Raw genomic sequence first — 15,218 nt, forward strand, 5'->3', positions numbered from 1 at the left:
TATTTCCGCAGGTACAGAATCGCTGAAGTCCTAGCATGTGGTTGTGAGACAGATTGGATTAGTGGGAGGGTGTTTGGGGTTGATAGGGAAGCTTGCACTCAACGGTGGTTTTGGCGCCGCTGAGCACAAGGGCATGGAGCTAGAATCGCACACTTGTGCACCATGCTATATGAAAAACTGATTATATTAAGCAGGCATTATTTACCCTCCGTACATAGATGTTACTGATGGTGGAGTGTTGCTGTTTAAAACATCATGTCCAAAATTTTGAGAAGTGCCACTCCTTGTTAGCAAACATATGAGATGTTCTTTAGTGTTCTTCAAAGATTTATTGCATTGCTAGCATTTAAGTTGAACCCTGGATTATGGTTTGGTATTAAGAATGGTTTCCGCTGGTTCCCGCGAGATGGAAACAATGAGGGTGTTTTATGGCCAGCGACATTTCACAAAAATGTGCATAAATATCCCAACAATATTACAAAATTTCCCTAAGTTGTAATTCAGCATAAGAGATTCGACGATTTCAACTATTTATTACCTTGATAAAACAGTTTCACTGCGTTTTCAGATAAAGTGACACTAGGTTGCCATTATTCGAGAGTCCAACAGACGAACTGCCCGTGATGAGAGCGTAATTTCCTAAGTACTGCGACTATGAGGTTAAGGTGGGTCAAACCGAGAGATGGATGTACAATGAGTCGTAAAAAAATCACTGTTACTGTACTGCCATTCCATTATTTTGCTCACCACAGATATTACGTAAACAATTTGTTTGTTTTTGCGTGGGTATTTGTCGCGCTGTCATGCCAGTAGCAGTATTTTGCTGCTTACTCCTTTCTCCGCAGCATTTTCATTTTTTGCTCTGTAGTGCTTCCCTTCATATTTTGATTTCAAAATTTTGTTATTCAAATTTTTATTGTCTTCGATTTTATTCTCGCTGCATCCATTCCATTCAATTATCTGCCGTCTCACATACTTCAGCGCAATCCGGCGTAGCAGGCTTTAGGGCTCATATGGTTGGCCTCCCAACCTTTCAATGACGGGCACTCTCTTTTTTCTTTTATCCCGGCGTTCAATAAAAAACTATAAAACGGCAGCTTCCAGGCACCATTTCCATATCGAAGGAAGATGCTTGTTGCAGAAAATTCAGGAGACCAGCCTTTTTGCACGTGCTGTTTTGATGTACCTCGTTCATGTTCTGGTCGTAATACAAATAATATTTAGTCACTGAGTAATGTCGTATTTGAAGTTTTGTCATTCTCTCACCGCCTAGATGCTAACGAGATTTGAAGAAGACGCTGACATTTTTGTGAAGTCTCTGGAAGCTTACGCCGGTACGGGTGAAGAGGTGCACATGTTGCGCAAGTACGAGGAGCTGTCGATGGACTACGTGGCACGAGGGTCTTTTGGCTTGGACGAGCGCTTCCAGGGAAAGCCAGACCACCCACTGCTCGCCGTGGCCAAAACTGTCTTCCCCGGCGTCATGAAGGGTCCCTCTCATTGGATCGCCCGTGAGTCTCAATTAATGATGGCGTCTTTCATGGAACAACCGCATTAAAAACAGCCCCAAAGCATTTTCACAATTGCGCTAAGGAATGTTATAGCTGGATTTTTGATTTTCTTCACAATTTAAGGCGGAAGCCTTGGATGCCTCATCAGGCGCAAAAAGTGATCGTCGTCATTGTCATCGTCGTGGCAACACGAATGGTGCGAAAATGGCCGCCGATGTAAAACGAAAATAACTGTGTAGAAATGGTGTTAAATTCTTTTGTACATTTGAACCCGGTTCTTTGGAGCATGCCTGAGTAGCGCCAAACTTGTGGTAACTTGGCCCCCTGCCAAAAGGGAAAAAGAATTAGTCGGGTGCATGAGGCGTCACAGGTGAGCCTGACGGCCCGTGAGTAGAAAAGGTGCAGGTTTGAGTGTAGCGAAGCTTCCGCGTGGATTACCGTAAGTGTGCCTGTCGGAGAAATTCGCATCCAAAGAGGAACAAAAGAAAGCGAAGGAAATTTCGAAAACACAACGCAACCGTGAAGAAGCCTTTGATAATTGTTACGCGTTTACCTTGAAAGCATGTTACATCGCGAAAGTGTACGAAAAAAGTTTTTTATGTCTGTTTCTTTTGTTTTTAGGCATCAAACCCAAAATAACCATTTGTGCATAACCTTCAGGTTCCGAGTATTTTAAAAACGCTCTCACGTTTTTTATATATTTTATCTGGAAATATTTCATAAAACACTAAATTGTTAGCTTGTTTTGTTTTTCTTTTGTAGTATTGCTGTTCCTGCTTCTAGTAATAACAATACGGTTCAGTGCCCAATTATATATCACCAACCAGCCCCCTTCAGCTTCCTAAATAAAAGGGCCGAAACGATATTGAAAGTGGATATTTTAGACTTTTCTCTCCCGGAAAAGAAGCGAAAATGAGTTAAACGTTCTCCGTACCACAGCAAACGTGTTAAACGGTCGAAACTTTCTTTAACGTCCGTCGTGTCGACCACTCTTTTCGTGTACCGAACATGTTGGAAATATTTAGGGAATGCAGTATTCAACCAATTTGCTGAAACAGTGCTAGGTTTTTAACTGAACGGCTAGCTTCCTTACCTTATGGTTGTAATATGTGGAAGCCAATGACAATAAAATACGTGCATGCTCCTTTTTTCAGAGAGCACGACGAAACTGGGAGCACTGATGAAACCCTTCTACTGGCTATCTTGCACGTTTGGCGAGTTCACATTCGCTAATATGACTAAGCACACAGAGAAAATTGTCGAAATGAGGAGGAAGAACCCATCGGTATGTATGATTCTTTGAAACAACTCAAGTGTGAGTGGGCATGATGAAAGACTAGCGGTAGCACACGGCGATGCCAGGTTGGGTTGCTATAGTGATGGCACTAACGGGTATAATACATGCCGAATTATTTGTTACGTGTCACGACTGGTTTGTTCACCGTAAGGGTTAAGGCTTGGGCGAGTTCAGGCATGATTACAAATAGGGGAACAGCGCAACACAGATAAAACCAAGAAGAAGAAGGTGACAGCCACGAGCGCTCGTGGTTGTCCCCTTCTTGTTGTTGTGTTTTGCCTGTGTTGCGCAGTTCCCCTATTTCTTCCACGTGGAGCTGCAAGAAATTAGGATCTACCTCCTGCTATCAACACATGGGCTCCTTCCGGAGCCATGTGGTTAGGGGAATTGGCTGCATTTCATGTGTTATTCAAAATACCTCGAAGCAAATTATTTTTAGATTGCGTGCTCAAACGACTTCTTATGATGGGCGTGTTGTCTCAGTAAGTGTGATAGGTAACTATCGGTAATAGTTTTATATTATATAGCGTTAGTAAATAGCACTAATTATCACTATTACAACGTTAACAAAGCCGCTCAAGGCCGCGTTGGCACTCACTGCCGAGGCTGTGGTTGTGTTACTGAATTTCTTGAATGTACGGCGTTGCGAACTTGGGTAGCGTGGTCCAAGTGGACCGTGGTTGGTGTCGCGCATGGACATTCTTGATGACGAAGTAGAAGGAGAAAGAAAAAATTGTATAAGTAGTTACATTTCGATCTTAGGGAACCGGCAGTGCGCTCCTGCGCGCGAGAGAGTAACTAAATGGGTAGGGTCCGTCCCCTTTTTTTCCTTCCTCTCTGTTGTGGTCAGGAAGGCACCAATCCCCGAAATCCTGGCGCTGGGAGCGACGCCCACACACGCGCGCGCACACATACACACACACATACACCCACCGAGAGACATGCTTCTCTCTTGCACAGGTGAGCGTTATGTTGCCTCCGCAGAGGCAATCCGCCGGTGTTCGAAGCCCCTTTGTCCTTTCGATGTTGAAGTGACGGGAAGGCATCTGCGTTCTTCTCTCGTAATCTTCGTCGGGCGGCCCATTGAACGCGGAACATTGCTGGCGCTAGGCGGGGCAAGGACGACGAAATACACACAAATGAAGCGCACTTCATTTGTGTGTATTTCGTCGTCCTTTTCCCGCCTAGCGCCAGCAATGTTCCGAGTAAAAAACCGACTAGCCCCATTTCAAGCTCTGGCCCACTGAAGATGGCATCTTCAGCGTCGCCAGACACGGCACAAGGGGCATGACAATGATGCGAGGCACGCCGCCGAAGTTTGCCGTGCGATGCGCAGAGCGATGCTTTTGTCAGCGTCTCCGCTGGCCGGTTGGTGCTTGAGGGGCCATGAGGTCGCTGAAAAGGGAGCATTGTTGAAAGGCAGCATAGTTCGCCGTGGCGTCATCGTGGACACACAGGGTCGTCGATCGTCGATGAGGGAAGGCACCTGACAGACGGCAGGCTTTGGTGCTCGACCTGAGAAATATCGAAGACGGGTTTCACGAAAGCGATCATCTCTAAACACCGTGAACAGCCTACCCGCGAAACTATTGAAGCAGACAAGATAGATCAAATGGGTCACCTTTCTATCAGCATGTTTTTCATCGCCCTCACAAGAAACGAACTTCAATATTGGCTATGTCGTGACAGCGGCTCACCAATGGAAAAATTGAGACGTTTTTGATGGAGATTGCGGGGTTTTGTTGGCGAAGGAACCTGTAATTTATGGTGGGCTTATGGTGCAGTCCATTTCTCGGCCTGCATTTGCATTTTGCAGTCAATTTCCGGCCTGCAGTATTCGGATTTGTCAGTTGATTTTTTTAAGGATCGGTATTGGCCTGCGCATCGCGCATTGACGGAGCTTAGATGTGACAAAAAATGATGTGCACGGTTGTTTTCGTTTTTTCTTTGCAATTGATGGATTTTTTCTCTCTCCCTCCAGCTGAGGAGGCCCGACACGTTGCAATACCTCATGGATGCAGAATACGTCGAAGGCTCTACATTGGAAGAGGACACACGACGCCAGAACGGTACGCTGAGATGAAATAGCCGCTGTGTAGCCGCTCACGGTAGTGAGTAACGTCGGCTTCCTGGGACACGGGGAACAAGCAGCGGGAAATCTCTACAGCAAGAACACTGGTAATCCCGCAACGAAGGAAAGCTGTGTTTTGCGTCTCCAAATATTTTTTCCATAATAATAAATTTCAAGACGCTGACGCACAAATGCACATGCCAATACATTTGCACTTCATAATATACGGAATGGGTAATATGCAGTGTTTGTTTTTACAGGCAACAACGATACTATTCGCCCCGAGCGCGAACACAGTCGGCCCCTGGCGGCGGCGGGACGAACCGCTCCTAGTGTGGATGGCGCTCTCGCGTCGTCTGCTTTTTCACGTTGCGTGCGGCGCAAGACGCGTGCTGCACGCGACAAAACAACCAATATGTGTGCTCGTTTGGCAGTAAGCAATGGCATAGTAACCTCTGCGTGCTCGTTTCCTCTAGAAACGCAATAATCAGCGGCCGTTGCGGTTAATGTGCTGGTTTAATTCCACTAAACATCTTCGCTGTGGTCACCGCTTGAGTGTGAAACGTGTTATAAACAGTGCTTCCACACATTGCACTTTTCTTATTGTTGAGTGCAGTCGTCTGCCTTTTCGGGAACGTCGAAGGGTGCTTTTTGAAGGTGGCGTGGCGATTATTTAAAGGATAAACGTTTAGTACGCGAAACGGGTAAGAAGCGACAAGACCTGTGCATACGCGTGCAAATTCCACACCCTTGTAAAATTGCGCTGTGTCATTATAGAAAGAAGAAACAAACAAAAACATTTACACTGCACACGACCCGTGCGCTATCGCCCATACATTACCGGACATGTATTTTGCAACCGCAAGCGCCTGTGTGATCGTGTCCTTCCCGTACCTTTTCTAAAATAAATACCATTTTTGGACAGTCATTGGTTATACTCAGGAGGAGGAATAAGCATTTATTCAACTGTATCGAGTTACTAATTTTACGTATTATTTAAAATACGTTTCTATGGATGCGCAAGAGTATTTAGGGGGTATTTTTCGGTAAAATTAAGCCGTTGTGAGCTTGCGTCAGTCATGTGGCATTTCGTGGCATTTTCCTATATATCATTTTCAAATCCGACATGAATCACCTTGTCCAGAAACGTGTCTCACTCAGCATAACCAAATGCCTAATTTTGTCACGTCTTAACCTCTTAAGGTGGACCTAAGTTTAAAGAAAGAGGAGAAAACGCGTAATATATAATGCACGTTGTTGCCCACATGTGTGTGCGGGGTGTGTGCCATGACTCGCTGTTTTTTTTTTTTAATTTTTTCCCACAATGCTTGCTTTCAATACAATTTTGAAAAAGGCGTCCCACAATTCCTGGACAATCTCGGACCAAAGGGGGGTTAATCATTTTGGAAAATACTGCTTTTTCACCGCTACAGAACACGACGCCTAGTGTAGTTTCGATTGTAAGTAATACTGATACCCACAGTTTGGCTTTTCGCGCGCGTTATTGCATGCGTTCTCTTCTCGCTGCTCTTGCAACGTTGGCAGGACCCCCCCTCCCCCTTCCCGAAAAAATAATGAAATGCGCAGAATTTCATTTTTTAACCAATCCTCAAGAATTAAATGCCAAGACAAAGGCGATATTCAGTTTATAAAACAAAGTAGTTACCGGGAACCCGTCACGCTGATTTGCAACGAGAAAAAAATAGGAAATGTTTTACTACATCTGCAACAGCGCAACTTCATTTATGGCCATCTTTAAGGTTCGTAAGCGACCTTATACGCAAGAATGCAAACACATCTCGCTGTTGCAGGCACCTGTTAGATTTTAAAAGGGACGCAAATGGTCAACAGAGCAGCCGTCACAGAAAATTTGTGCTCACTGTGAGGTCCCAGAAGCTTGGTTTGCACACTGTAAACCTGCTTGTCACTTTGCGAAAACCTAGCTAAACATGAAATGTTGATTGTACGGCGTGCGTTGACAATTCAATTCGCAAGTTCACTTGCGACGAAAGCTTTAAATATGATCCGAAACCGTTATTCATGAAACCTTCCTCAGAGTCGCTGAAATTTCATTTAAAAGACCCGTTAGAGCGGTTACATTTATATATCTCTGCGCTGGTCAAAATTCAGCAATTTTATGTTGCCTTTTGAACACACAAAAAATATCGTAAGCTCTTAGGAAGAATTTCGGGACAGTTAAGTTGTAATTACGATTTCAGAGCATCCCACAAATGCAAGAATGCGTATGCTACCAGTGAAAGCGATTGAGATTGCCGTTGTAAACTGAATTTCAGAGATCGAGGCTTCCTGATTTGTTTATATTTATGCTTTTATTGAAGGCTCAAAGCCATAGTCTGGAAAGATCGAGCTTGCTACGAGCCACAGCGTACAAGTTCATTGTCACAATTCCGGCCATTTTGAGATTCCCGATGAGTCGTCGCGTTTTTTGGCGTATTAATGAAAACTGACTGCCGCTTCCATGCTATACATTGAACGTTGAGTAACCGAACTACAGCATACCACTCTTGTTTGCGCCATTCGTGCGGACATACGGCGAGAAAAAGACACGAAGCGCGCCCACAGTGTGCATTCTTACGGGCCGCTCAGCGGAGCATCCACACTAGCAGCGCGACGCTGTCGCCACCTACATGTCGAGCTCGCGGCGAATACTCTGTTTCCTTGTGCAGGATCTCTCAAGGCCAGGGCACTCACAAATGAGGAAATAACAACCACCTCAACTGTCGTGTTTGTTGGCGGGTAAGGTTTTATTTTATAGGAGAAGGATGATGACAGGTTGGGTTTGCTGCCTTATGGAGAATAGAGCTTCTGAATATCATAATTACAGTAGAACCCCGATAATACGACTTTCAAGGGACCGCGAGAAAGCGTCGTATGACCGGGGTGTCGTATGACCGGGGTGCGGGTAAAGGCCGGCATAGTAGACGGCCTCACCCGGCGGGTGGGCTAAGAACTTATTTAAACTACTATACTAAGCGCGTTATCGCGTGGTTTGTGAACCTTTAGCTGAAATCCCAAACAAAAAAATAAGAACGCATATGTTGTGCCCCCCTCCACTTCATGGCGTCCAGCTAGCTCGCAAGCCAAGCGCCACGCGCTACGAGATACCCGTGCCGTCTGGCGCTATTTTAGCCCGCCAGTGCCGCTAGCCCCGAGCCTTCCGCGCACGAGATAAGACCAACGTGGTCGAGCAAAGTGAGAGAGGGAACCGCGAGTGTGAAAATGCTAAGGCCAAGCGAAACGAACGATAGTACAAGGCGGAAATGAACAAAATGCCATTGCCGTACATTGTGGATACACCCTTTGAACGGTCCCGTGCCGTCAGTATTGGGTCATAGTTATTAACACATAGCTGTTTTGTTTCCCACAAGACCCAGAAACGCGAAATAGACAAGGCGATTCAAACTTGATGAGTAAACCGTGCTGCGGAGAAAATTATAACACGGCTTTGCTACAGTCACTTGCTGCGGTGGCCAGCGAGTGACCCTCAATGGCGGGGCCAACGGGTGCGTGTCTACATTCTTGCGGCGGACGAGCGTGAATTCAGGCACTCAAGCAAAGAAAAAAGTGGATTGACAACGCGGGTTTCGAACACTCTGATAAGCAGCGAGCAGAGATATAGTGAGACCATTGTGAAAGGAAGAAACTTGGATCGAGTGGGCGGGGAAAGCGGCTCTTCGGTCATCGCCGTGGGGTTGCGTCGTATGTGTTTTCGCGTTCGTCAGCGGCTCGACGGGAGCTTCAAATACACCGTCCCCCAGCCACCTGAACTTCGACTTCTCGCGGTTGGCGCGTTGACGCACTGCTGCCGCGTGGGGGCGTCGCAAGGTAACTCCCACTCACGACTACCCGCCTGCTTGCTTGCGTATGTTCAGTAAGTGGTCTGGCCCGCCTGCGCAACTTTGCACATGAAGCAGAGTCTAATGGCGTTTAGGAATGCAGAAGGTCGGTACGAGGTTGCGAAGCGGTGTAAAATACGGGAAAAGCCCCGGTTTATCCGCGCGAGGGTCGTCGTATGAAGAGGACCGCGTGCATCCGAGCGTCATATCATCGGGGTTTTTAATGCATTGTTTCTATGGGGAGTTTCCCGGGACTGCGGTGATCCGTCAAAAAAAGCGGGTCGTCGTAAGTCCGGGGGACGTATCCCCGAGGTTCCACTGTATAAGAATGCAGGATTTTTCTACATAATGTGCGTCTGCACGAACGTAATAAATGTCTTGCAACATCATTAAATATGCCAAATAGAACTATTTTTGATAAACAATGCTCACAAACAGTTGCTGGCTAATAAATAGGCTTCATTTATTACCTCAACGGAAATTTTAGGAATTATTACCTTGCGGGGACAGTCAAACATGCTATATATACTGTTTTTTACTCACTGAAAATTTTTCTCCAATCGATGACACCGTATTCGTATTCCTTAAATATTCGTGCTGCTTCAGTTCCTCAAATGAACACTTTATGCAGGTTTGAGACGACAGCCACTTCGCTGAGCTATGTCACCTTTGTTCTCGCAAAGCACCAGGACGTTCAAGAGAAGGTTCGTGAAGAAGTGATGGAGGCCTTATCGAATTCGGTAAGTAAACTCCATTGTTTAGAGTCGCAGTAGCCTGTATAACAGCTGCTGTATATCCATATCCATAATAACGGTGTCACAGAGGGGTTCCCTAAACCTAAATTCTTACTACTGTGTACTTGAAAATGAGCAAAAAATACTGGTTTCTGGTTTCTTTTTAACGCATTCAAAAATTTGTTGACCGTTGTTTCTCATACACCTCTAGCATGCTGAATAAACAGTTCAAACATATCTGTTTGTTGTTCCTGCTATTCGATCAGGCGTTGCTAACACTTCAAGATATGCCAGCTCTTCCCCGCCCGAACGGCACTTGCAGCGTTAAAATATGGCCGTTTCACTACGCGTTCGCAAGGGCAGGGTCACTGAAAAATACCCGCTCTCTTTTGGGAAACCGATATGGTACAGCACCTAGTGGGCCGGGGCTTCTATTTTCCGAATTGTGCAAAACTAAGTTTTTCACTCTGCACAATGGTCTGGGCAGGATATAATTTAGTATTGCACATCTACAACATCAGCATTCGTAGGGACCCATCACAGATTTCTGAGCTGCAGTTAAAGCTGCACATATACTGGCGTGATAAAGCAGAGAGGCGTGTGCTTTTGGTAGCTCCTTTGTGACACAAGGTGAATATTGGTGACCTCACAGGGACTTGGTCAAAAATATCTGCTCAATTTTGATTTGGTGGTCGCACAAAGCGTTTACTCACCTTGAACAAATTAATACATGAGACGCTTAAGCTTTCTCAGGACCCCTGGCGAGCACACAAACTTTCCTTGTGGTGCAGTGGTTGCAGCATTAGTACCGAATTGCGGAACAAGTCATTTTATTTTTCTCATCATCCTTTTTCTTAGCGCCTTTTTTCTTCATTTAGTTCTTATGGGTCGGTACATATTCGCGTTCGAAGCGGCAAGCAAAAAGCAGATTTTTGAGAACGCAGTTATGCTCGTGTAATTGCTACTTGTGAAATTACTAATCTAAGATTACCCATTTACACCCCAGCACATATCTCTGTCACACGTTTTCGTAGTTCCGCGTCTCGAGCATTGAGTAGTTCTATTTTACGCTGCTATGTTCACCGAGCTGTGGGGATGTGAGCTCGTCTCGCATTCTGAAGACCACTTGTCAAGATCTCCCACGAGCTTAACTTGCACAATTTCATTTTTAACTGAGTGATTTACCTTGGTTTTACAGGAGCTTTTCTAATAAACTTTTCTTCCCTCAAAGAGTTGTTCCGTGTGTTTTTTTTTTTTTTTAATATTGTGATCCGTAGGTCATTTTTCGGACCTTCGTCCGGCTTATTTATGCGCCTTGTGTATGTCAAAAGCCGCAGATTTTTCGACCTACCGAGATAACTGGTGCTTTCGAATCGATACTTTCGCCTTTCAAAAGTTGTAAATTAAGTGTTGCCAATGTCTGTGATCGCTTTCGGAACATGCTCAATAGTGACGAAGTTTTTCGTTTTGGATTCAAGGGTCATCTGGATTACGAAACAGTTAATAAAAAGTTGAAATACCTAGGACAGGTCGTGGACGAGACGTTGCGACTTTATCCTCCGGCCCTCACGTAAGTATTTATGCAATACCTTGTTCACCACGACACAAGTATTAAAAAAGAGGTGGCCTGTCCGAGGTTTCCTGAGAGTATGCAAAGAGCAGATTCACTCGAAGGTACCCACCATCAGTGATCTCCAGTCCCATTTAATAAAAATAGTCGGTACGATAATTTGCAAAAGCCTCAAATTGACGGTGCGGCATCCCTGCACCACGCTATGGAGGGCGCTCAGGCGAGTAAAAAACAGTAAACGTTCTGTGGCTATCGAAGCGGTGGTTTTAGTTTCGTTCCGTAAAATCAAACTCAATTTGTGCAGGAAATAAATGGACACTGCCAAGTTAGGCTACTCATAAGGGGTTCACCGAACTGCTTCAGAACGACCAATCAGCGGTCCAAAATGTGCGAATTCGGCGAATGACGATGCCAAGCATGCGATTAGAGTCAAAATGAGGGAAGCAGTGTTCTGGAGCATTTCGGTGAACCCACAAAGCCTACACGAAACATTGCTAACATGTATGAACAAGGAACATCCCCACCCGTGTTGGCACATGGAAGAGTTCTTTGTGTGTATGTACCCGCAATTGATGTTAAACGTTTGGCATAAATGCTTTCTGTAACAAAAAAGGACGCACAAAAAAACTATGAGGGCACCGAAGCTTTCACCGACGATGTAAGGAGGCCTGAGAATCACTTCTCGCTTAGTCAAATCACTGAGTTTTTCTACCTTTTCATCATCACCTTTTGCCTATTTCCTATAGACCATTTCAACTTCCTCGTCCTGGGAGCTGCCATTTTATCAGTGGGCTGTGCTAGAGACTCTATAATTGGTGGAGTCGACAGGAATAAGTAACTGTGCATGCGCAACACAGCCCGGGACATGTCCTGATCTTATGAAAGAGTAACGCATGAAAAGGTTCATACGCCTCTTCCCTACTTCTTCCTTGCTGCAACTAAGAGCCGTGACCAAACGCCCATTTTAAACCCATATTCAGGGTTAGCTTTGGGTGTCCTAAAGTTGAGTGTAATGACATGCCAAGTATCATCAAATCTATTGTGCGTCAAGCTCATACCCGCTGACAAGGTCAGACCTCACACTGGACGTTAGGACTTTCGACAGGCCGCCCCAAAGCCTCCGCCCTTCCTTTCTGTGCTGCATCAGCAGTCGGGATCACTTTGTTTCATCGCCTTTTCCCTTGTGTCGCAGCCAACGGAAACACCCGCCCAGTGCAGAATGTTTTCATTCCATGGAGAAATCTGTTTCGCGCATAGTTGGTTTCGCAACCAACCGAGTAGGGACGCCGGGCGTACCTGCGTTTACGGTGAATAGGAATTTTGTCGTCAGATTTTGTCTTCACTCTTTGTTTACGAGGATTTTGCAAAATGAGCCACTAAATTCCAGAGGGAAGCTGACGCATCAAAAGCGACAGGATACTATCATGGAGTTTAGCCAAAATATTCCTAGCATAGTAATCAATTACCGCCTATTTGGACGATGTAAGACTCTGTGTTTCTCACCAGTTTTCCAAAAATTACAATTGGACCTTCCAGCCTACTTTGAAGGGACCCTGGAAGGGTTATTTTTAAGTGTTAGTTGTAGATGAAGGGTTACGTTTAACTTACATAATTAATTTCCTGGCTATGTAAAGAAGGAATAAATCCTGAGTGCACGTGTTATGGGTGACAGAAGGGAGGCCACAGTACGCCGTTTGAGGCATGCGCGTCAACTGCTGTTATGAAATGATGTGGCTATGCTCGCATTGTATATCTGTTTCTTATTTACTCACAGATCGGTAAACAGGCAAGCGAAAGAGGACTTCGAGTTCCAGGGTATTAAGTTCAAGGCTGGAACCTGCTTCATGGTGTCTCAGTATCACCTCCACAGGGATCCGCGATTTTGGCCCAGCCCTGATGTCTTTGACGCCGATCGGTACGTCGCGGTGACTGAGTTGTTTAGATCTGTCATCACGCCTAATTCAATTCCAAATATATTGCAAACACAATTCCAAACATACGCGTGTGCACATGCCTCTTGACGCTTTATCCCGAAGGAGTTGGTGTTCTTGTTGCATTGTTGGTTGAAAAAGATCATTTTTAAGTGCACAAAAAAAAACGGCGCCCTCTCCACTGACGGGATAATTGGGAATGGGAGAAGCATTAATGTATTCAAAGATTGTAAGTCTCTCTCTTGCCACATAGTGCGCGCTGATATACACGACATCCCAATTATGACGATGGAGCAGAAGTGAAATTCGAAACGGAGAACTCCATAATTTTAAACATAATGCGAGTACGGAGCGAAATAGAAGCAAGCAAGAAAGCGCGAGCGAAAAGCGAGTGTCCCGGTGTGTTCTCTTATACGCATTTTTGCCCACGGAGATAAAACGTTCTAGCGCGAGGCGTTAGAAAAAGAGTGTTCCGGTGTTTTAGTGCCGTGACCCCATGCGAATACGACGACGAACGACGACGACGACATAAAAAGCCGACAGCCCGAGCCCCTAAAGTGTTTTGCCCCCAAAGCGGCAACCACATGAAGCGTTTTGCTCGCGTCTGGCGGCCGCCGGTGTCTATTTAACGCTGAAATTTAAGCTAGTTGGTGATACGACTTCGACATGGTAAAAAGCGCACTAGTGGGGACAGAAGAAGAGACAGTGACTAGCGCTCGTCCCGTGTCACTGGCTCTTCTTCAGTACCCGTATAGTGCGCGTTTTACCATGTCCAAGGCGGCGTCTCCTAGCGGCGACGTGAAATGAACGTGGAAGAGACCAAAATCTACAAAAATAAAGAGCCACATTGACCAATTAGGTGGTTTTTAACTAAAAACAATGTGGCAGATGTTGGTGGAGTACATTGTGCTCTCCGGCGTTTTTCGCGTCGCCACCAGGAGGAGACGCCGACGGCCGCATGCAGACGCGAGCAAAGCTTCCATGTGTTTGCCTCTTAACAGCTGGATCCACGTCTTCCCACAATGCTACTCAGTATAGGCGCCATTATGCGGCGAGAGTTTGAAATGTTCTACCAATGCGAACACAGAAAACGCGCAAACGATCACGGCTAGCTGTGAGCATGCGATTGATTAAAAGCTGCAGCCGGGTTTTTACCCTTTGCATACGCGTATCCGCGCTCGCTGGTTACCGTGCACTTTACTGTGACCAGCTTTCAACTTTGCTTATCTGTATCATTACGCCGTTTTGCGGTTTAGCTAGTAAAGGTTTATTCAAATCATTGTGGCCTACGTTTGTAGGGTCCCCATTGTAACTCACCGTAAAGGTGTTTATGCATTAAAAGAAGCGGTCGCTCGCATTTGTCGGGCAGTTCACTATATGGCACGGCATGGGTAAGCGGTGCGTGGTTTGCTTCGTGGAGGTGCGTGCAGGTGTTGATGGACGTAAATGCTTCTGATAATCGCAAGCAGAAAACTCAAGGAGGCCCTGATGCAACCCAGTACGGGGCCTGTACGTGTAGAACTGAACCGTACGTGCCGACCATGAAGTGCTTGTCACAGTATTTGTGCTAGGGCCTAGAGTTCCACGGATGCTGTTATTCTATGCTGATTGTTTACACCTAAGAACATCGCGGAAACGTTTACAATAGGTATTGCGCACCATGTGTATTAACGACGGCACTACCTGCTTGACGTTTATGACATCCGAAATATTTTTTTTTTTTTCGTGACTGAAGAAAATGTATGATTTTCGAGCAAAATTTGTGTGTGAAGACCTTCGCTGTCGCTGGTGGCGTACGCCGAAACTCCCAGGAGCAAAGCCAGCTTTATGCACGTGCACTATTGACGACGGTGACGATGATGGTAAATTTGCCCTTCAAGTGTTACAGGTACCTACCTACTCGTGGGAGGGATTGGCCTTAATGAAGTTTTCGCAACGCCCCTGTTGTAGCTTAAGATTGAATTATAAATTGAAACCCTCCCAGGGATTCCCCCTTATCGGGCGCAGTTCTCGCTCGCCGTTCGCAGGTGACGCGGTACGCGCGTGCACAAGTGTCGGAATATATGATGTCACAGTGGGTGCTAATTAGCGTCGTCGGTCGCGTCACGCCGTATCACAGATGCCGTCGCCCGCTTTCGTCGGGCAGTTCATCTTCTAGCGAAAAATGCCGAGGCGGCGCAAAGCTCGCTCTACGCAAGACCGCGCAGCTCTTGAAGAAAGTAAACTTCCCGTAGAAGAGAGAGACAG

The 15,218-nt window shown here is 45.9% G+C and overlaps 1 protein-coding gene across 1 annotated transcript in view; it reads left to right on the plus strand.

The window, feature by feature from the left end:
• Positions 1 to 15,218, plus strand: part of LOC144174425 (cytochrome P450 3A41-like) — a 34,864-nt gene that overhangs the window by 12,022 nt on the left and 7,624 nt on the right. The window contains exons 6-12 of the mRNA XM_077703136.1: positions 1,274 to 1,511; positions 2,666 to 2,796; positions 4,790 to 4,877; positions 7,567 to 7,636; positions 9,368 to 9,476; positions 10,949 to 11,040; positions 12,815 to 12,955. Of these exons, the coding sequence (XP_077559262.1) occupies positions 1,274 to 1,511; positions 2,666 to 2,796; positions 4,790 to 4,877; positions 7,567 to 7,636; positions 9,368 to 9,476; positions 10,949 to 11,040; positions 12,815 to 12,955 (869 nt within the window). The remainder of the gene's footprint in view (positions 1 to 1,273; positions 1,512 to 2,665; positions 2,797 to 4,789; positions 4,878 to 7,566; positions 7,637 to 9,367; positions 9,477 to 10,948; positions 11,041 to 12,814; positions 12,956 to 15,218) is intronic.

The sequence above is a fragment of the Haemaphysalis longicornis genome, unplaced genomic scaffold, assembly GCF_048455015.1.
Source record: "Haemaphysalis longicornis isolate Haplotype H1 unplaced genomic scaffold, Haemaphysalis longicornis Haplotype H1 scaffold_3, whole genome shotgun sequence".
NCBI lineage: Eukaryota > Metazoa > Arthropoda > Arachnida > Ixodida > Ixodidae > Haemaphysalis > Haemaphysalis longicornis.